Source organism: Hemicordylus capensis, chromosome 11 (genome assembly GCF_027244095.1).
Source record: "Hemicordylus capensis ecotype Gifberg chromosome 11, rHemCap1.1.pri, whole genome shotgun sequence".
NCBI lineage: Eukaryota > Metazoa > Chordata > Lepidosauria > Squamata > Cordylidae > Hemicordylus > Hemicordylus capensis.
This window is the reverse complement of record NC_069667.1, coordinates 18,373,333-18,395,797: the sequence shown is the minus strand read 5'-3', so window position 1 is coordinate 18,395,797 and position 22,465 is coordinate 18,373,333. Positions and strand designations below refer to the sequence as shown.

The window sequence follows — 22,465 nt, the reverse complement described above, 5'->3', positions numbered from 1 at the left end:
GGGTTCATAATATATTTATTATACATTTATTATGCGTGTGTGTAACTGGTTGTTTTACTGAAGGGAGGGGCATTTGGACGGGTGCCAAAAGAGGCCGCAGGCGCTGCAAAACAGCCGTTAGCTACTGCTGCAGTCCTGATTTGACAAGCCTCCTGCTAAGGGAAACGCGCGTGCGCAACCCAGCCGACGCTTCATCCTCAAACCGTGGCGAGCGAGCCGGCGGCTCACGCTAGAGCCCCCTCCACTGCGCACGCGCAGCAAACCTTCCCAACCAAAGGTAGGCGCGCAGATGAGAGGAAACGGGGGTGGGGTGGGGGGAAACCTTGGCGGTGACGTCAAGAACAGGCGCCGTGCGCGTTCTCTTAGAGACTTAGACTCGTTAACGCCGGGATCCGAAAATCGCAGAGTGACAGGATACGGGTCTTCCTGTTTGTTTGTTTTGTTTTAATGAGGGAGCCATTTTTTTTTAATCGAAGTGAAGAACTGCGCATAAAAAACAATGGCGAAGCCCAACATGTTAGCGCACCACTGAGGGGACACCAGCCCATCTGCCCTTTCACACCAAAGTAAAAAAACAAACACCTTATTTAAAAATAAGGCTAGGATATAGCCCAGCCTGAGGGGGCCCCTTTCAAATTGTTCCCCGGAAGTTCGGGAGCCCGGTGTCACTCTAGGCACGTCGTCGCTCTATAGTCCTAGGCGGCTCTCCCCGAGGCGAGAGCCGGCCACTTTCCCGGCAGCCTGAGCGGCCGCTGCTGACGGAAGAGGGCGGGGAAATTGGAGAGTCAGCCGGCCCGCTGAGGAGGTGGTGGAGGAGGGGCGGGGGGGACGAAGAGAGCGAGCTGGAGGCGGCGCCTCTGCTGCTGGCGACAAAAGAGCCGGGAGACGGCGGCGGGCCTGGCCGGACGGGTGAGTGAGCGAGCGAGCGTGGGGAGGGGGCAGAAAAGAGGGGGCGGCCAAGCTCCCCCCCAAATGCCCTGGGAGGGGAGGAAGAGGAGGGAGGGAGGGTGCATCCTCCACCTCTCAGAACACATTTGGAAAGCGGGGAGAACTGCTTGGGGATACTCCTTGCGTTGGCTCTATGGTGGTGGGAGATGGGGGGGGGGCTTATCTTTGGGGCCACTCTATGAGGCGACTCTATGGTGGTGGGAGATGTGGAGGGCTTATCCTTGGAGAAGGCCTCATGGTGTGTGTGTGTGTGTGTGTGTGTGTGTGTGAGAGAGAGAGAGGGGGTGTGTGTGTGTGAGGAAAAAGGGGTTTTCCCTACCCTGAAGGGCTCAGTCTTTCTCCCGTCCCCCCTTTCTGGTTGAGGAGGAGGGATTAGAGCTTTTTGTTGGGTAGGGGGGAAATTTCCTGGAGGAGGAGGAGGGCTCTTGTATAAACCATCTATTTCTTACGTAAATTGTTGGATGTCTATGAGGCGAGGGGGCTGGTCTTGGGGGTGTTATTTAGGGCTTGAGCTGGTGTGTCGTTCTCTTCCTTTTAAAAGCGGGATTTATATAGAGTTGCTGGAGTGGCAACTTCTCTTGCAGCGGAGTTCTCCGGGTTGCATAAGGGATGACCCTTTAACAAGTGCAAGATGTCTGGCAGGCTTGTTAAAAATAAGATCGGCATTGGCTGCGGCTCTGCTTGCAAACCTCTCTGTTGGGGATCGGGAGGCTAGGGAGGGAAGCCTGTAGAAATTGAATGGCGGGGGGCTGGTTCTTGAGCTGGAGGTGGAATACATTCTTCCTTGTTTTCCCTCTTCCTCCCCGCACCCCCTTCCTCCTTGCCTGCTGCTTTGACAGGCCTGGACATTATCCTCTGACTGTAAACACCATCACGTGACTTGACCGCATTTTGTCGGGGTGCTGAGCTGGAGAGGACCAGATGAGAACATCGCAGTCGTTTCAGTTTGCCTCCCACTCATTTAATATCCCTGTCAGATGTGCCTGAAATATATCACTAGGGATATTCTCAGTTTGCTCACCAGAAATAGTTACTTTAAAAATGTGGATGTGAGACAGTGGGGGGCAGAATCCGAGGTAGATGCGTACTCATTCTTGTAAACTTGATGGCTCAAAAATGTAGCATCCGCTCAGTACAACTTCCTGACTTTTGTTGGCCTCCAGCATAATCAATGCGAGCATGTGCAATTCTAAGGAATAATTGGCATGACTATACCCTATGAGTAACTGCTGTGTGTCCTCATAGTTAGGCAGAAATACTGATTTCTTATTATCCTCATATCTTCTTGGTGTCTTTTATTCCAGGCTTTGACAAATTTTCTTTGGACCTAGGAGCCAGACAATGGACATTTGACAAAACTGCTTGAATTTAGTGATGAACATTGTTGAGGACGGGGCAGGGAGTAAGTTAATGGTGTGCACGGAACTGGCGCCTACTGGTTTGAAGGTGGAGATAGCTTTGACTGGGGAGGGTGCTCTTAGCTCCACCTCCGCTGCATTTCCCCCACCCAGTGCTGTGTCTAAAAACGGACCCGTGTGGCCATTTTTAGACACAGCGCTGGCAGGGGAGATGTGGGGGGGGGAGTACCCTCCTTGCTCCTTAAAGTTATCCCCCCCACCTTCAAACCACTAGACTTTCGAACCAGTGCAGAGATTCATAAAAGGGCCTCCGAACTGGTTCATGCACATCCCTAGAGTAAGTGTGCTTCTTTTTATCCCTTTACAAGTAACATCCTTTGAACAGAAACAGGACTGCTTGGGGCATATAAAGAAATATTTCTGTTTCTGTATATCCTAGTTTAGGGATCATAGTTAAATTTGTAGGCATCATGGATCCCTGACTCCTGGGATTTGTCAAGCCCTGTTCTATTCTTTGCTCTGAAGAGCACACTTGGGATTTCTCCCTTTCTGAGTGCTGAATGAACATGATGGTGATAGAAGGCCTATATGCATATACTCTTGAATGAAGTAATAGTAGCTTTAGCCTCTACCTATTTTTTAATATTCATATCCTGCCTTTTGGCATAAATGTATTCAAAGGGGCACCAAATAAATAAATGTTAATAACATCACAGCAAAATAACTTTAAACAATATCCCAGTAAAACAAAAACACTAGTCCAAATAACTGCTACAACAGAGGCAACTTAAGAAGCAGATTAAATAGCAGTGAAATACACTATTAAATGCCAGTTTGAATAAAATGGGGAGGGAGAGTGCATACTCTTGTTAAATCTTGCCAGGAAGGGCACTTCACAGCAGCAGCTCCACCAGTGAGACACATCTCTGCCCCTAGTCTCCACCAACCATATTCTCAAAGTTGATGGGCCAGAGAGCAGAGGTACTGAAGCAGGTCTTGTGCTGAAGGTTGCACAGGAAATCCGGCATGCTGTACACACTTACCTGGAAATAAATTCCATTCAACACTACGTGGCCATGCCCATCAAGTATGGTTGCAGCCCTGTATACCCCTGACCTAATGCTTGACTTTTTCCATAGTAAACTCTACTTTTGTCTCTGCTGCTAGCTGAGATCTCACCTAGTAGGCATGTCTCCCAGGCAATGGACAGGAAATCAGCTTTGGGTATGTTCCTGATGTCACCAGATCATGAATGTGGTTGCAGCAGATTGGGAAACACCATTGTGGTTACTTGCTGCCTCATGGACATACACAGAGTTCATCTGAATTTAGACTTGGGGGAAGCCTCTTCTGATGAGCAAGTACAGGGAACAACAAGAATTGCAAAGCTAAATAGAAACCCAGAGATAATCAGGATAAGTCACTTGAGTCTTGCCCAAAGCATCTACACTAAAATCGCCTTTGGGCACCTCTTTGTCTTAAGAGAATGCCTGCAGAGTATCTGCAAAGAGCTTGCCATTCAGTTGCCCCATCATTCTGCCATTTATTTTGTTGAAGGATATCAACAGTTCTCAGCACAATGGGCACAACCATGATCATGTCCCCAGCATCTGCAACCTCCCGCCAACCCCATTCAAGCCCTGATGACCCAGGATTGGTAAATATAACTCGGTGTCAGTAGTGGGGAATGAATGGGTCCTTTGCCACGCTCACTCAGCCTGACTGTGATGAAGGGGAAGGTAATCTGTGTTCACCACCTTAAGTGGAGCAGCAGGGGAATGCTTGACTAACAAGCAGAAGGTTGCCAGTTTGAATCCCCGTTGGTACTATATCGGGCAGCCGTGATATAGGAAGATGCCGAAAGGCATCATCTCCTACTGCGCAGGAGGAGGCAATGGTAAACCCTTCCTGTATTCTACCAAAGAAAACCACAGGGCTCTGTGGATGCCAGCAGTCGAAATCGACTTGACCGCACACTTTACCTTTACTTTAAACTGTGTTCAGAGACCTTGAATGTGCTCATTTACATGCAGTTGCTATTCTCTATTTTGATGAAGACCTGTCAGGGCGAAATTCACTAGCAGATTTTGCTGATGTGTTTTATATTTGCACACCGCCCCAAACTTCCATCTCTGGATGGTTTACAGCAACATGAACAAACTAAAACAAAAATTAAAACCTTAAAACAATTTAAACCACAGGTCTAGTTGAAAAGCTTGGGTGAATAAATGTGTCTTTAGAGACTTTTAAAAAGTTGTCAGAGATGGGGAGGCTCTTATTTCAGCAGGCAGAGCATTTCGGTGTCTTGGGGCGGCAACAGAGAAGGCCCGTCCTTGTTTAGCCACCAAATGAGCTGGTGGCAACTGCAGATGGACCTCTCCTGATTATCTCAGTGTGCCATGGGGCTCATAGTGAAGAAGACGTTCTCTTAAATATCCTGAGCTTAAGCTGTTTAGGGCTTTATAGGTTATAACCAGCAGCTTGTATTTTGCCCAGAAACTTATTGGTAGCCAGTGTAGTTCTTTTAATATAGGAATAATATAGTCTCTTCAAGATGACCGGGAGACCAACCCGGCTGCTACATTCTGTACAGTTTCCAGACTACATACAAAGGCAGCCCCACATGTAGACCAGAGGCTCTCTGAATGAACGCTTACATGTACTACTAGAGTTGATGGAAGTCTTCGCGCTCTCTCTCTCTCTCTCTCTCTCTCTCTCTCTCTCTCTCTCTCCTGGTTTAATTGTTTCCCTGAAGCCATTACAATCTGATCTAAATGTCAGAAAAGGTTCTTGAAGGTTATGATGATCTCTTAGGTGCATAGTGGCAGTGCTGGAGACTGAGCTGCTCAGCTCAGCTGTAGCATTGGCAGGCTTTTCCCCAGTGGACCATAAGCATCTGGACTCTGGAGGTGAATGTGGAAATTGCTAAACCATAGATGTATGGTGGTGGGGGGGCAGTTTTTATTACTTGTTTAGTCATATGAAGAATTTGCTGTGATTTTTTTTTGGCTGTAACTCTGGTTTCCCTGAAATAAATTTAATGAGGAAAACTCAAATGAGTGATATTCTGGACACTGTTACTGCTATAAACTAGATGGTTGCACTCTAGTTGTAAGCTTTTCTTGCATAATTCTGGATGGCAGTAAATGGAAACTTGTTGTCAGAAATGATCCTGTGTTCTCATGAGCTGGCATAGTTCCAGGGTGGACTGGGTGATGTTTCTTGAGTGACTGAATGAGGCAGTGAATATAAATTACCAGTAGCACATGAAGAGTTGAGCCCTAATAATTAGACATACTGTGCAAACTAATTGCAGATCTTATTTATCTATTCTGAGACAAAAAAAGTGACCAAAATGCTTACAAATGCGCAAGTTCCAAATTACAGATTGCTGGTATGTGCCACCTTCAGAGTTCTAACTTGTCGGAGAATGAAGTTCTGGAATAACTAAGACACTTAATATGAGTTTCACGACCATTGAATGCCTTATAAAATTTGTGCTTGGAAACCCTTCTTTACCGAGCTTAACATGCAACCTACGGATAGATCATCACATGTGGCAATCTGAAATTAGCCTGTAGCAGTGGTGAGCCACACACAAAGTCATGAATTATTGTGGCTTATTCATGTGGTCTATCAGCCCTTGTCAAATATTGAGAAAACCAACTTCCAATTTTAAAACAAGAAATCTAGGCATATGACTATCTTGTTGACTATTTCTGGTGGCTGCATTTGTTTTGCAGAACTGGAGGTCCAGAAGGGCTTAAAGAGGCCAAGCTGGAACAACTGTTACTTTAGTATAAAATTATAACATTGACTAACTTAGACAATGTGTCAAAAATAAGAAGTTCTTCTCTCCATAAAACTTTGCACTAGTCAATGACGACATATATTTTAAAATCCCACTTAAAATTAACGTGCGGTCTTATACACCAAAACCCTGTTATGATCAAACTCAAAGTTAAGATTGCTGCAATTAGGGAGACTTTTGTTCTAGATGCCTTTTTAATTTGACAGTGCTCCTATAAATGCACACTCCTTTACATCTTGAAGGACCTGTGGATGGTTGTCACCAGGAGTGCCCATAGATGGAAGATTTGCAGAACGGGGTAGGGGGTTGCATTTAAACAAAATGTCAAAGCAGAGCCGAATTGTGTAGGTTGAGAGATTTTGAGACCTCTGAACAGGCTCTTGGCCAAATGATGTTTTTTTTCTGCATATGATATGAATCTGCTGTCTGAGTGACTGCAAACAAGAGTGAAAGCAAAAGCAATTACCTTTGTCGTTTTCTTTCCTCTTACAGGTTTGCCAAAATGCTTTCAGATTCTTAAGTTACTCCGAGCCAGAAGTCTGTGTGGACTGAGGGATCCTGAGAGCAGAAGGAGCAGCCAGGAGGACTCGGTGCCAATGCAGCAACAAAAAAGACAGCCAGAGTTAGTGGAAGGAAATCTTCCTGTCTTCGTGTTCCCCACCGAGCTCATATTTTATGCAGATGACCAATCAACGCACAAACGGGTGTTGACCCTCTACAATCCTTATGAATTTGCCTTAAAATTCAAAGGTGGGTCTCTGGTACCGCTTGGGGAAGGGCCATAGCTCAGTGGGAGAGCACCTTCTATGCATGCAGGAGGTCCGAGGTTCCGTCCCTGGCAGCATCTTCAGGTAGGGCTGGGAAAGACTCTGGCCAAAAACCTTGGAGTGCTGCTGCCAGTTAGAGTAGACAGTATGGATCAATAGTCTGGCCAGTGTTCTCTCTAGTTCTTTTCGTCTGTGTGCGGAATGAGTGTTGTTCTGGGTGGCAGCATCAAGGCAGTGTGCGCGCACCTGCATTCAGAGCGGGGCCTTCCGGATTCAACCTGAGCGGGATCTAAATTGAACTGAGCAGGCACCAGAAAATATGTAAGTGCACGCACATGTGCATGCCTTAGAGGGAACAGTGAGTCTGACCCAGTAGAAGGCCGCTTCCTACATACCCTGAGGGCTGCTTGGGTGACCAGTTTGTATTAACTTTCATTTTAGGATGTCCGGAAATTGTAGGCAAAGGAACTGCAGGTTGGGATTTTGACTTGTGAGTAGGCTTCTGCCTTATTACTGCCAGTTTTCTTTCATTTCAGTTCTTTGTACAACTCCAAATAAATATGTCGTTGTGGATGCTGCAGGTGCAGTGAAACCTCAGTGTTGCGTTGACATGTAAGTAGGTGTCGCTTCTTTGCGTGGTTTCCGATTGTTCTTAATGAACAGCAAGCCCTGTGCATCATGAAAGCGTACGTTGTGTGCCCCTTCTGTCTCAAAATTTGCATTGGGAAGGTTTAAGTGATTGAATTCATAATGGGAAGTTGAAATGTTTCTAGACCAGTGTTCTTCATTGCAAGGCATGGGAGCCAGTGGCAACTCCCATTTAACCCTGAGCGTGGCTCTCTGACTTACTGTTCATTTGGCCTGTGCAAAGCTTCAGCTGAAGGCCAAGTACTCGGCACCGCTCCCCTGGCACTGTGTAGAGGCAATCATTCCCGATGTGCAATGCTACACTCACCCCAGCACTAGTGGGGCTCCTTTAAGGGGAAGGGAGCCCTCTCCAGCTCTGGCATCATCATGCACATGGTACACTGGGAAGTATAGCCCTTTCCAGCGTCTTCCCAACAGAGCTCTATGCGGAAAACATTGGGCAGGACTACACTTCCCAGAAGTCCATGCACCTTCTGAGATGGTGCTGGGGCTTGAACATAGGAAGCTGCCATATACCGAGTCAGATCTTTGGTCTGTCTAGTATTGTCTGCACAGACTGGCAGCAGCTTCTCCAAGGTTGCAGGCAGGGGTCTCTCTCTCTCTCTCAGCCCTATCTTGGAGATGCTGCCAGCGAGGGAACTTGGAATATAGATGCTCTTCCCAGAGCAGCTCCATCCCCTAAGAGGGATATCTTGCAGTGCTCACACATCAAGCCTCCCATTCATAGGCAACCAGGGCAGACCCTGCTTAGCTAAGGGGACAAGTCATGCTTGCTACCACAAGCCCAGCTTCAACGAATCTGTTTCTCTTAAAGCAGCTCCCCGCCCCCCAACACTGGGAAAAGTGCAGCACTCACAGAGCTCAGCACAGTGGGGAATGGCTCTTGCACTGAAAGTTGTTGTTGTTGTTTTTACTAAAACGGCCACTTCTAAGGGGGGAAAAAAGGATCACTGTTCTAGAGACTTGAGTCAGTAGTGATTTGAATTTTGAACTAGAGCAGGGACAAGGTTGTTAAAACCTGCCTTGAGTAGCTGTCTGTGCTTTCATCAAGGATGCCGATGCCGTTAGAGATTGTGACTGGCAACTCTAGCACCCAGCACTTATTTTTTCCTTCCCAAGAACTCTCATAACCCTGAGGTTTGCTACCGTTGCAGTGTGATTCGCCACCGCGATGTCCGGCCGTGTCACTATGGCGTAATCGACAAATTTCGGCTCCAGGTCTCCGAGCAAAGCCAGAGGAAAGCCTTGGGGCAGAAAGAAGTCATTGCTACTCTGGTCCCCACCGCCAAAGAGCAGCAACAGAAGGAAGAGGAGAAGAGAATCAAGGAGCACCTGACTGAAAGTGTCTTTTTTGAGCAGACTCTGTGTCAGCCAGGTAGTTTGCTAGCTGGAATTTATTCTCCTTTAGCTTGATTGGTATATCGCCTTTCTTTGTATTCCATTTCTGCCACCCCTGTGGAACTTCAGAGCTCAGTCCCTTTGTTTACGTATGTTCTCAGTGGGGCTCTTTTATGATTAAAGATATATTAGTCAATCGGTTAAGGACTGATGATGATCTAGAGCTATCTGTATGCACAGTGCTTTACGAAGAAGGCAGGCCTGTGTCCCAGGGGGCTCACAAAATTGACACAAGGGAGACAGAAGTGGGTATGACAGAATGCCAAGCATTCACTTACACGAGAGACAGTAAACAGGCATACGCATGGGTGCCATTGTGGGGGGGAGGGACTAAACTTTCCTCTAAACTTGGTGAGAATGAAGCCCATTCTTATTTCTGTGGCCGCATCCTGGGTTCTGTTTCAGTGTGATGCATTTTGGGTACTAGTGCACAGAGACATTGACCACTGTTTGTTTTCCCCCCTCCCTTTTCAGTAATATGTATAGCATGTTGACCATAAAGCTCTTGCCCTTTTTATGCAATACCTTTAAGCAGGGCTTGACAAATCCCAGGACAAAATAGCAGGCGGTGCCTATTGCCTTTGAGTTCTGCTTGTGGGCATTTTGAGGGCCCCTGGTTGACTGCTGTGGGAGTGGGGGCAGGATGCTGGATTACCTGACGCTTTGGTTTATTGTTTATTTATTAAAATTTTATACCGCCCTTCCTAATTTGGCTCAGGGCAGTTTACAAACAAAACAAAAACTGTTAAAATCAGTCAACAATAAAAACAAAATTTTTAAAATGTTTGGTCCAGTGGGGCTGCTCTTATGTTAAGAGGTTCTACAGAGGGTGTATTTTTACATTGTTTCTTTCTTTTAACACTATATTTGAACTGCTGAGTATTTTAGTGGTTTAAGTCAATAACACAGCTAAAGAGGAGAAGCTGAAATACTGCATCCTTGCCTAATGCTGAATGTCTTTTCCCATACTCTCTCCCCCCCCCTCCACCCCAGAACACAGAATTGCCTCATCGGGGCCTAGTTTACTCACCGTCTTCCTGGGAATCGTGTGCATTGCTGCTCTCATGCTTCCCACATTGGGAGAAGTGGATTCCCTGGTGCCTCTCTACCTCCATTTAAGTGTGAATCAGAAGTTAGTCGCTGCTTATGTATTAGGTAAGCACCTTAATTTTTTTAAAAATTCTGTTATTCCACCTCATTTACTCGAATTGAAGGCAACTCTCTGAACGTAAGATGATCTCTTAAAAGATAGAGTTTAAATACAGGTTATACCTGTATTTACCCCAAAGAAAGAATAAACTGAATTTCAGATGGCACACATCCCCACCCACAATATTTAACCGGAAAGAACTGGGCGGAAACCTTGTCTTGGATTTGGGTAAATACAGTTTAATAATAATAATAATAATAATAATAATAATAATAATAATAATAATAATAATGGCATTTTTGCAGTGTTCCTGATTTGAGAGAAGCAATTTAAAATTGGTCACACTATGCAATGTCAGCACTTACATAAATGTTAAAATCTGAAAGCAAAGTTCAAGCTAAAGGAGAGCACACTCTAGCCTCTGCCATTAGCCAGAGGCCAAAGGACAGCTGGAATCTGTGTGTGTGTTTTTCTGTTGGTGGTTTTATTAATTTATTTAACACATTTGTACACCACCCAAAACTAATGTCTCTGGGTGGTTTACAATAAAAACAGTTCAAATTAAAACAATTTACAATTTAACGCAACGTTAAAACTGTAAATCTAACTAAAAGCCTAGGTGAAGAAATGTGTCTTAAGCCATATGGAAGATCTGTTTTTTTCCTACTGTGTTTGTATCACGAACTTTCAGTAAATCAAAATTAAATTGTAAATTAAAATAGATGTATTTTGCAGATAAATCTCAGTTATTAATAATAATGGAATTTACTTATGGGTTGCCCCATAACAATAAAATGTGCAATTAAAAAATAATTTTATGAAATAGTAATACTTTGTTAATTTTAAAAATTAACTTAAGATCTCATTTAGACAAGAACTGGTGAGCTTCCAGGGCCGGAGAACATTGAGGGCAGTTAAGCCATTGAGAGTGAGGCTGTCAATTGGGAGACTCCAGCCACAATAGCCATTGTAGTTGGGGTTGATGGGAGTTGTACTCCAGTACCATCTGGGGAGCTAAGTTTGAGAACTGCTGCCTTGTGCTGTACAAGGGAGGCCATCTTTTTCCTTCCCCACTTTCAAGAAACATCCCCCTGCTCAGCCTAGAAATAAAGTGCTCTGATTTGGGACCAGCAAACCTCACCTTTTCTGTGCTCAGCAGAGGAAGCTTTTAGGAGGGTGGAGAAGATATTAAAAAGGTGGTGTTTTCTTCTCCACTTTCCACAAGCCTCCTGTTCCAGGATGGTTGGTGCCCTTAATAAGCGCCTCTTCTTGGGAACACACGGCAGCATTTTGTTTTGGGTCCTTACCTTTATAAATAACATATTGTTTACTTCAACAGTTTGGCACTAACTCTCAGTAAAGGCAGAACATAGCACATATCTCTCCCTCTCTCTCAATGTGGGTAATTTGTCAAGTGAAACTAAAACAACTGTTGACATGTTGCTTTAATTATTTTCTTTCAGGTCTCATCACCATGGTTATCCTGAGAACATGAGTGATACTTTAATTGGATGTCAAGATCCTTTTTTCTTTTTCTTTTTACTGTGTTTGTAAATTCACATCATGAATGTGGACTGCCTTTAATTCCCATTTGGCTCATTAAGATGCTATAGGAAAAAAAAATTCAATGATTTACAGTTCTTTCTTTTTTTAAAAAAGAAAGTTATGTTTTAACTCTGTTTAACTGAAAAGACTCGAGCGCTCAGAGGTGCTTCTGTTACAGACAGCTGTAAGTTGTTTAGTGACAATATCTGTGAAATGAATCCGGAGAACCTTTTATATCTACGCCTGCTGTACAAAAATCTTATTAAAGTAACACTTCATTGTTTTTAAGTTCATGGTCACATCAGTGTTTAATCACCATAAGAGCCAGCAGTCCTGTCTGCTCCATGCCTGTAAGTATTGCAGTTAGAGCTAAACGACTTTATGTAGAGATTTTGAAACAATGAATAACAGGATGGTTGGGCGCCGTACAGAGCCAATCATCTAACGGTGGAAGCTGTAAAAAAAATGCAAAACGAAATGGACAGTATCATGTTTACATAAGGAAATTGTTTGTTAATACATCCTTCACAAATGTGGGGCACAGGGCTTTTTCTCTCAGCTGTGGTATCCATTTCTGTGAAACATATTGCCTCAGTACCTGCGCATTGATGCTTAACCTTGACAACTTTTCAGCAAGGAAGAGCTTGGTATGGAATCCACTCCCTCTGGGGGATGGAGACCAACATTCCCTCGATCGGTATTATCTACCTGACTATGTATAGTGACAAAGACGACGTTTCTATCAACGTGTGTGTTATTAAATATGTGCTTGGTTTCCCTCTTTTTGCAAAAAAACAAAAAACAAACCTGACATTGATGCTTTATTTCTGCGACCTGTATATTTATCTCTCTTGTTGACTCATTGATGGAAATAAGTTATTGTCTCCTTGGCATCCCCAGTAGATCTCCTTTGTCTAGTTCAAAAGAATCGCTCCCCGCTCTGGTTCTTTTCTCTGGATCCAGTCACAACTGTGTTTTTGTTCGTTCATTCTCACCCCACACTGTTTTTTAAAAGTCTAATGCACTTTGAGCTCTGTAAAGAATGTTTTGGAAAATTAAACCTTTTCCCCACCCCACACGTGTTGAGTATCCTGGCTCACTTCTATGTATGCATAGGGAGCAGAAAAATAACCAGTTTGTGCACCCAAACTGACTTGGTAGTGAGAGATTTTCACCCTAACGGTGGCAACATTATTCAGGGTGGTGAAAGGGGAATGGCCAAAACAATGGGCAGAGTAACCTTAAAAACCAGCTTAGGTGACTTGCGGGAAGGCACAGCTGGGGAGCTGGAGCACAAATTGTGGACTTACTCGATGGCACACGAGCACTGTCTGCTGGGAGGTATTCCCCTTAAGGGAAGGGATTGTAGCTCAGTTGGAAGAGCACCTGCTTTGCAGGAAGAAGATCCCAGGTTCAATCCCCGGTATCTCCAGGTAGGACCGAAAGAGACCCCTGCCTGGAATCTTGGCGAGCTGCTGCCAGTCAGTGTACACCAGTCCTGCACAACATAAGGCCCGGGGACCAGATTTTGCCCATGGGGACATTTTTGATGGCCCAGGTAGCCAGCAGGAGCCCTGAAATTTGGCATTTTGTGTGGGGCTGGAAAGATGCCCACTGACTGAGCAAGGAAAGAGCTTACTTTCTGTCCACTATTCTTGGTTAAATGCAGCCCATGGGGGGAGAGAAGGACACAACTAACTAGTAATTGCTTTAATATTTATCTTCATAATTAATTTTACTGCAGTAATCAATGCACTGAAAATTGACTTCAGCCTTCCCATACATCCTCATGGTTGTTTCTGGCCCCCTGGAACATTTGAGGTGTGCACCCCTGGTGTAGACAATACTGGGCTAGATGAACCAGTGGTCTGACCCAGTATCTATCAATCAGTCAACTTTATTATGGTCAAAGACCGGCATAGGTGGTAATACAGCAGAATAGATCATAGAACCATCTTGAAAATTGCTACATATATGCATACAACTATCAATGAGTATAAAAATATCTAAAAAGTATAAAATAGGCTATAAAATATACTAAAGGGTAAAAGAGAGATAGCTACAAAATAAGACAGCTAACTCATATAAGCAATATGTAAAAATGGGTCTATAAAAACTCTAATAGGATGAGTAGCAAAATGTTAAAAGTTAACTGAGTTAAATGCATCTAAGAAAATTGAATTATATAAAGAGACATATTAGGATATCCAGTAGTTTAAAAAAATCACAGATTACGGGCTAGCAGGCATAGTCCGACGGATCTTGCACGCTGCCACACAGAACCTAGCAACATTGTATGTGAAGGTTTGCTTTTCATCTGAGAGCAGCATCTTAGTGTAGGCTTGACTAGGGTGGCCAGGGTAGTTGAGAAGTCGAGGAAATAGAAGCTTCTCCCAGATATATTTATAAAATGGGAAAGGAAAGAGAACGTGTTGGTCTGACTCGGTATAAGGCAGCTTCCGGCTGGGCCAAAAGTTATTATCTGAAGGCAGGGTTTCTCAAAACTTTGGTTCCCCAGATGTTGCACTACAACTCCCATCATCCCCAGCCATAATATATTGCCATGCAAGTGACGAAAAGGATTTCCCACTCCCTTGTCTTTTTCATATCAGGTGCAGAAGTGTGTTGAAACTCTGTTTGCCGCTTGGCAGGACTGTACAGAAAGACAGCCCAACAAGCCATTGTGTGCCTACCCAGGTAAGTTACGCCTTTTGAAAGTGGTGGTCTGTAGTCAGCTAGCATGGGCACTACCATGGGAAGTAGATAGGGCAGGGGTTCTCAAACCTGCCCCCTACTGATGATGCTGGACTACAACTCCCATCATTCCCAGCTAAACATCTGTGGGGGGTGAGTTTTAGAACCTCTGGGATAGGGTAATCTACCGTGCTGTAAGTGGATGTAAAACTAATATAAAGTGCTTGTGCACACTCAGTCCCCAGATCTTGTAAGCTGGAACTGCTCTTTGAGATGTGATTGCAGCTCTGTTTTGTTGGACAAGCCACAAAGATGCCGGTTTGCTTTTATTAGTAGGAAGAGGGCCATGAAATCGCCCATCACATGCTCAGGAAGCCCTTAGGTGCACGTTGCTCAACAGATCCTGTTTACCAAGTGATTAAAGAACATGGCTGTTCTGTCCCATGGCATTCTGTAGATTGTTTACAATGGGGGAAGAAAAGAGGTCAGGCTTGCACTTGGCAGGAGGCCACCTGCAACCGTTGGAACTAGGAACATAGCAGCCTAGGGAGCTGCCTTATATGGAGGTCTATCTAGCTCAAGATTGCCTACTCTGACTGGCAGCGGCTCTCCAAGGTTTCAGGCCGGAGTCTTTCCCAGGCCTAACTGGAGATGCTGCCAGGGATTGAATTTAGGACCTTCTGCAGGCAAAGCAGTTGCTCTGTCACTGAGCTATGGCCCCATCCTGTAGGGGTGTATATCAAAATATTTTTTCTCAAAGAAATGCAAAGCACGGATCCCTTCCTAACTCTCCCCCCACCCCACCCCCCACTTCTCAAAAAGTACTTAAATTCTCTTTTCATAAAGTTTGGATCGGCATTGCAGATTAACTTCTATGGAGGTGGGGAAGTGGTTTTTTTTTTTTTAAAAAACAAACAAACAAACAACCAAACCCATGGATATTTATAAAGTGGTCCCCGACCTACGAACTACTCGACTTGCGCTGTTTTCGAGGTACGAATGACAAAAAAGACCAGAAGTCGTTGCCGTTTTAGATGCGGCTTACTCGACCTACGAATTTTTAGATGCGGCTTCCTCGACTTACGAATGTTTTCAGACCTCCGTGGATGCGCTCTTCGACTTACGAAAATTTCGACCTCCGAACGTGCGTTCGGAACGGATTAACATCGTAAGTCGAGGGACCACTGTATACCGCTTTTCAACAGACATTCCCAAAGCAGTTTACATAGATATAAATCAGCCAAGTTCTGTTATGTAGTTTGTAAAATTCGCAAAGAACTCACCATCTGATTACAGTTGGTACCTGTTGATACTTGTCATACCCTATTGCTAGTTGTAAGAACCAACCAGTCTGCTGTGTGTCTCCGATTCAGTCAGGTAAGGCAGGGGGGAAAACCCTCTCTGGGACCCCGTAGAGCTGCATCTAGTCAGTACTGAGCCAGATATAACTGAGTCAAAACATTGCTCAAGGCAACTGTTAAACTCTTAGAAATGGGATTCAGTTTCACAAAGCAGGGCTTTGCAGGTTGAACATTCATACTCCTAGCAAAATAAAAGCAGATTGTTTATCCAACATGTACTGTAGTCACGTCATCTGAAACAGTGGGCCAAAACCAAAAGATGAAGTTCAACAGAGACAAATGTGGTGTCCTGCATTTAGGTAAAGAAAAGCAGAACAAATGCACCACAAGTATCAGACGAGGGAGACCTGGCTTGACCAAAGTACACGGGGAAAGGATCTAGGTGTCACTAGCAAGCGGTGTGATTCTGGGGCTATAAAGGCCAATGCGGTCTTGGCCACTGTGACCCCCAGAGGCTTAAGGTCCAGATAGACACTGTTCTGCACTGGCAGGCCTCGCTTGCATGTTATGTCCAGCTCAGTGCTGCATTTTAAGGCGGACATTGATGAACTGGAATGTATTCAGAGGAGAGTCTAGTGAGGGGTCTGGAAACAAAGTCCTATAAGGAACGGTTGAGGAAGCTGGTGAGGGCAACCCTGAGAAGAGAAGACCAAGGGGGAAGATACAGTAGCCATCTTCCAATATCTGAAGGGCTGTCGAGGAGGAGGAGTGGGCTGGCTCCTAGAACCAGTGGGTTGAAGGTACAAGGAAGCAGATTCAGGAGGAGGTCTTACACTGTGGTTTATTTCCTCCTCCTGAATCTGCTTGTACATTTCAAGCCGCCGTGATCTCAGTTGGCGATGGGACACATGTTTAAACATCTCCCACGGGAACCAAGGGGACTTGTACGATGCAGCCAATGTTTCCAGGGCCCACAGCTTGTATCGCAATCCGTCCTCCCTACTTGAGACACCAACAATCTGGGCAGAGTCCCCCAGTCGGCCGCTTCCGGGTGATTAAGACCAGAATTTTAATTAGAGGCTTCCCTAGCAAAGGAAATTTCACATTGACGGATGACATTCCACAGCTCCGAGCCAGAGGACACGGGGTGGATGCAGAGACGGTGTTGCTAGGGAATCTGGCCTGGGAGGCTGCAGGAGTGGCAGAGCGAGAGAGGAAGGTTGGGCGGCTATCAGGGTGACGCAGAAATAGCCGGGAGTGATTGCAGGCTTCTGGCATGGACGTGGAGGATGTTGTGTTTAAAAGGGAGGAGGTGGAAGGGTTGGGCCAAATAAGATAGACTGCTTCTCCGTGTGTGTGTGTCTATGTGGTGATGTTCTTACAGAGAAGTGTAACCCAGATACAAGGTATTGCAAGTGGAGTGAATAATGCCACTGCCATGCTCTAAGGCTAGGAGCATAGGAAGCTGCCATATACTGAGTCAGACCCTGGGTCCATCTAGCTCAGTATTGTCTACACAGACTGGCAGTGGCTTCTCCAAGGTTGCAGGCAGGAGCCCTATCTTGGAGTTGCTGCCAGGGAGGGAACTTGGAACCTTCTGCTCTTCCCAGAGCAGCTCCATCCCCAAGGGGAATATTTTACAGAGCTCACACATCCAAGTCTCCCATTCAAATGCAACCAGGGCAGACCCTGCTTAGCTAAAGGGACAGGTCATGCTTGCTACCACAAGACCAGCTCTCCTCTCCTAGATACATCTCCAATCTTTTCCCAGCAACGCTAGTTGCCTGGGTTTTTTTAGTTCAGTATAAGGTGTCTGCATCAGCCTTTATAGACTTTGGGAGGAGAGCTAGTCTTGTGGAATCAGAGCACAAATTGCCCCTTTGCTGAGCAGGGTTCACCCTGGTTTTGCATTTGGAGGGGTGACTACATATGAGCACTGTAAGATATTCCCCTTAGTGCAGAGGTAGGCAACCTTAGCTTTGCATGTGTGGTTGAACTACAATTCCCATCATCACTAGCCAGGGATGGATGAGAGTTGTAGTTCAACAACAGTTGGAGAGTCAAGGTTGCCTATTCCTGGCCTTCTGGGCTGGGGCTCAGAGGTAGAGTGTCTGGTTGCATTGCTCCAGTTTCACTCCCTGGCAGCATCTCCAGGTAGGGCTGGGATACATTCCTGCCTGCAGCCTTGGAGAGCCGCTGCCAGTCGGTGTAGACCAGGGCTGTTCAACTTTGGCCCGCCTGCAGGTGGTGGCCTACAACTCCCATAATCCCTGGTTATTGGCCACTGTGGCTGGGGATTATGGGAGTTGTAGTCCAAAAACAGCTGGGTGGGGGCTGAGTTGTGCAGGCCTGGTGTAGACCATACTGAGCTTGCTGGACCAAGGGTCTGATTCTGTGTAAGGCGGCTCGCTATATTCCTCTGACTGTTTGGGGCCAGCATACCTACCACCTCCCCCCCCCCCGCCATGCATGCATGCCCAAGTCTTAGATCAGCTTTGGAGGTTCTGTGCTCTGCCCCCTTGGTGGCACGGAAAAAAGCTTACATCTAGCCACCCTGGTAGGCCGCCTCTGCTAATCTGAACACATATGAAGGTCAGGGAGCATACGCTATCGTGGTAGGATTAAAGCCACTCACTCCCTGTGTAGTTTTGATGCAGTTGTGTTTGTATTGACAGAGGAGGTCAACTGCTTTCGAAGACCTGTGTACATAATGTTGTAGGTTGCAGGGGGGTGGGGGGGGGACACCAAAGTGGAAGTGTGTGTGTCCCACACAGAATGATGACTGGATTAAGTCTTCTGCTCTCCAGTGACAGACTAGCTAGAGTCATGGATGCAAGGACTGCCATTCAAAAGGTCTCCCTAAGAACAGGAACATAGGAAGCTGCCTTATACAAATATGACGGATATTTATATACAGCTTTTCAACAGAGTGCCCCAAAGCAGTTTACATACATACAAAGAACTCCATTAAATGGCTCCCTGTCCCCAAAGGGCTCACATAAGACAAGACACCAGCAACAGCCACTGGAGGGATGCTGTGCTTGGGATGGATAGGGCCAGTTGCTCTCCCCGGCTAAACAAAGAGACTCACCACTTTGAAAGGTTCCTCTTGCTCAGTTAGCAGGGGTTATCATGACATGTATACTGTGTCAGACCATGTCTAGCTCACTGACTATCCTTCTCTACACTGACTGACAGTGACTCTCCAAGGTTTCAGGCAGGGGTCTCCTGAAAGATACTGCCATGGATTGAACCTGGGACCTTCTGCATGCAGGCAGATGGTCTACCACTGAGAGCTCCAGACCTTAAGGGGGATATCTTACAGCAGAACAAAGACAAAGTCTTATGGATTTAGGAACAGCTAGATAGACCAAATGGTCTGACTCAGTATATGGCAGCTTCCTATGTTCAAGTGCATAACATCAGATGCCTCTTGTTCCCCCCCCAACCCTGCCACCCAACTGCTGAATTTTTTGTATGTTCTTGCACTTCAGTCCTCCTCACAAGAACTGCAGACCATCTTCTGCCATCTCATTCTAGGGAAGGATGACTAAGCAAGGTAAGGAGGGGAGGCCCTTTGTGGCCCAAGATGGCAATCCTGTGTTCTGTGTGCCCTCCTCTGGCAGGGAAGTGAACCTGTTCTTCCTGTGTATGCTGCAAAGATGCAGTATACATCTTTGGAAAGGAGAGCTAGTCTTGTGGTAGCAAGTGTTACTTGTCCCTTTAGCTAAGCAGGGTCCACCCTGGTCTGCATTTGAATGCGGGACTAGAAGTGTCTTAAGATATTCTCCTCAGGGGATGGAGCCGCTCTGGGAAGAGCATCTAGGTCCCAGATTTCCTCCCTGGCATCTCCAAGATACGGCTGAGAGAGATTCCTGCCTGCAACCTTGGAGAAGCCGCTGCCAGTCTGTGAAGACAATACTGAGCTAGACGGACCAATGGTCTGACTCAGTATATGGCAACTTCCAATGTTATTATGCCCACCCAGCATTTCTCAGGCAATGGAGGAGGACATTGTAGAACTGGGAAAAGTGCAGAAGAGGGCAACCAAGATGATCAGAGGCCTGGAGCACCTCCCTTTATGAGGCAAGGCTGCAACATCTGGGGCTTGTTAGTTCGTGGGGAAAAGATGATTGCGGGGAGACATGACAGAGGTCTATAAAATCATGCATGCGGTGGCTGTAGTTGATAGAAATGTCTCTCCCTCTCACATAACACTAGAATCAGGGGTCATCCCATGAAACTGATGGTCAAGAAAGTTAGGACCGACCCAAGGGAGCACTTTTCCACACAGTGCATATTTAACGTATGGAATTATCTGCCACAAGATGTGGTGATGGCCACTTGAGGGGCTAAAAAAATATTCATGGAGGACAGGACTATCCATGGCTACTAGTCTGTTGGCTATAGGCCACCTCCAGCCTCAGAGAGGCAGGATGCCTCTGAATCCCAGTTGCAGGGGAGTCACAGCAGGAGAGAGGGCATGCCCTTACCTCTTGCCTATGAGAAACAGGATGCTGGACTAGATGGGCCTTGGGCCTGATCCAGCAGGGCTGTGCTTATGTTCAGGTGCTGGGGACCATGCTTAAAGTAATCCAATCAATACCTAGATATCCGGGGGAGATGGCAACGTAGACCTAACCCATCTGTTAAGGATGCTCTCCGGGACGGGAGTCTCAGGGAACAGGAATTCACAGTAAGGAATTACCTCTCCCCACCCTCTCTTTTTACTGAACTCCCTCCAACCCCGCCAAATATAAAAACCCATATTTTCAATCCCCCCAAACATATTTGCCTCCTACCCCAAAAGTCATTCCTCCCCTCCTAAATAAATAAATAAATAAATAAAATAAAATAAATAAGAGAGGAGTTCCTCCGCTTGATGAACAAATTTTTTAAAAAATTACAAAAAACCGGAAGGCACCACGATCTTTGTGCGCTAGAGTCTAGCCATTAAAAGTCTATGCATTTCCCTGCCTCCTCCTCTTTCCAGCGGGCAACCCTCGCCGCGCCTGCGCACTTGGTCGACCGGCTTAGGCTGACTCCACCGGTGCCGAGGCGGCTGCCGTGTGTGTGCGCGCGCGCGCTCGCCTCTTGCGCCTGCGCGCAAGAGAGGCGGTTGGGGAGGGCCAGCCTCGGGAGTGCGCGCGCCTCTTCGATTTTGCTTCTCCCTCGGCCTGTAATTACCTTAGGTCGGGCCTGCGCGCGGGGGCGCGCGCGGTCTCGAGTAGGGGAGCGCTCGCGCGCCTGCCTTCCTGCCCGCCCGAGCGAGCGAGTGACGCCCCCGCCCCGTTGGGCCGGCATGCGAGGCCTGCTCCCCCGCCTCCTCGGCGGCCGGGCCCCCCGCGGACGCTGCCCCCCCCAGCGGGGCCTGTAGCGGGCGGGCAGGCATGCGGAGGCTCCCCCGCCGCCCTCCTCCTCCTCCTCCTCCTCAGTGAGCGCCCTCCTCCCTCCCCGCCATGGCTCAGGCTGAGAAAATGGAGCTGGACCTGGAGCTGCCGGTGTCCGCCGTGGCCTCGGGGGCTGCGGGGGGCGCGGCGGCCTCGGGGGGCAGCGACGGGGGCGGCCTGAGGCGCTCCAACAGCGCCCCCCTCATCCACGGGCTCAGGTGAGGCGGCGGCAACTGGGAAGCGGAAGGAAGAGCCCCCCGCGGGAGCATCCCCAGAGAGAGAGGAAGGCGGCGGGGGGGGCATAAATTGGGGAGGGGGGGCGAGGTAAGACGAAGGAACACGCGAACAAGGAGCGCAGGCCCACTTCTTCTGAGCCAGAAATGTATTCTCGGCTCCTCCTCGTCGGAAAGGAAGGTTCCAGGTGAACTAAAGACCGAGGGGTATCCGGAGACAGGTGGAGATGGAGTGCATGCATCTGTGTGATATCGATCTATACACACACACACACACACACACACACATATATATATATACACCCCCCATATATACACACACACACACACCTATTATACCATGTGGGCATATCTGTGTCTATAGATTGATAGTAGGATAAAGTTTAGAAGGAACTTAACAAGCTTGTTGGGGAGGTTCTGGATCCTGGAAGGATATGCTCCATGTAACATGCATGCATACATACAGGACAAAAAGGTGACAGACCACAGGAAGTTAGAGGGAGCCCAATTTCACTTAAAGGTTTCCGTGTTAGGCCATCAGCAACAGACGGACTTCTTAAAAAACAACATATAGCTCACTAGGTAGCTGTTAAGAATTGTGTGTTAGTAGACTTCCAGTATATGTCTATTTTCTGTGTAGATTGATAGGCTCAGGCACACACACAGAGTATATTATACTGTATTTATATACTGTCTCTATATAGACAAATAGATACCCAGATGTATAATATATATTTAGGTATTTAGAGAGGTGTGTGTGTCTATTATAGATAAAGATATAGATATGTATATATAGTGTGTGTGTTGACTATGGTGTTATATTGAATATCAACAAAAGACCTTTTTTGCTTATCAACAAAAAAAAAGTTCTCAAAGCAGTTTATGTAGCAAAAAGATTGAGGCTGTTCCCTATCCCTAAAGGGTCTCAGAATGTTAACTAAACACAACAGACATTAGGAACAGCCACTGGGAGGGTGCTATGTTAAGCTGCATAGGGAGAATTGCTCTCCTGCTAAACCCAAGACAAAAGGTGCCTCTTTGCCCAGTTAGCAGCCTGTCTCTAAAGGACTCACAATCTAAAAAGAACACAAGTCAGATACCAGTAACAGTCACTGGATGGATACTGTGCTAATGTTGAATAGGGGCCTTCCTCTCCCCCTGCTAGAGAGAGCCACCACTTTGAAAAGATTTCTTTTGACCCAGTTAACACTAAACACTGTAG

General features: G+C 46.5%; 2 protein-coding genes across 5 annotated transcripts in view; both read left to right on the top strand.

Annotated features, from left to right (window-relative positions):
• Nucleotides 1-753: 753 nt before the first annotated feature.
• MOSPD1 (motile sperm domain containing 1) lies at nucleotides 754-12,703 on the top strand. The gene is made up of 6 exons (XM_053273864.1): nucleotides 754-909; nucleotides 6,610-6,867; nucleotides 7,421-7,496; nucleotides 8,687-8,907; nucleotides 9,924-10,085; nucleotides 11,544-12,703. The coding sequence occupies exons 2-6, from the start codon at nucleotides 6,714-6,716 to the stop codon at nucleotides 11,573-11,575; spliced, it is 645 nt and encodes a 214-aa protein (XP_053129839.1). The 5' UTR covers nucleotides 754-909; nucleotides 6,610-6,713; the 3' UTR covers nucleotides 11,576-12,703.
• Nucleotides 11,932-22,465, top strand: part of PABIR2 (PABIR family member 2) — a 23,527-nt gene continuing 12,993 nt past the window's right edge. The window contains exons 1-3 of one of the 4 annotated variants that reach the window (XM_053273860.1): nucleotides 11,932-11,975; nucleotides 14,238-14,322; nucleotides 19,115-19,179. Coding sequence is in view for 2 of the 4 variants with exons in the window: in XM_053273858.1 (XP_053129833.1) it covers nucleotides 21,080-21,228 (149 nt within the window). In the remaining 2 variants the exon portion in view is untranslated. The other 3 variants (XM_053273858.1, XM_053273859.1, XM_053273861.1) reach the window with 3 other exon arrangements.

Excerpts from the sequence above, each read along its gene's own strand:
- MOSPD1 (XM_053273864.1), top strand. The coding sequence starts at position 6,714 with ATGCAGCAACAAAAAAGACAGCCAGAGTTAGTGGAAGGAAATCTTCCT. Across the intron at positions 6,868-7,420 it reads ATTTGCCTTAAAATTCAAAG|TTCTTTGTACAACTCCAAAT; the intron begins GTGGGTCTCTGG and ends CTTTCATTTCAG. Across the intron at positions 10,086-11,543 it reads AGTCGCTGCTTATGTATTAG|GTCTCATCACCATGGTTATC; the intron begins GTAAGCACCTTA and ends ATTTTCTTTCAG.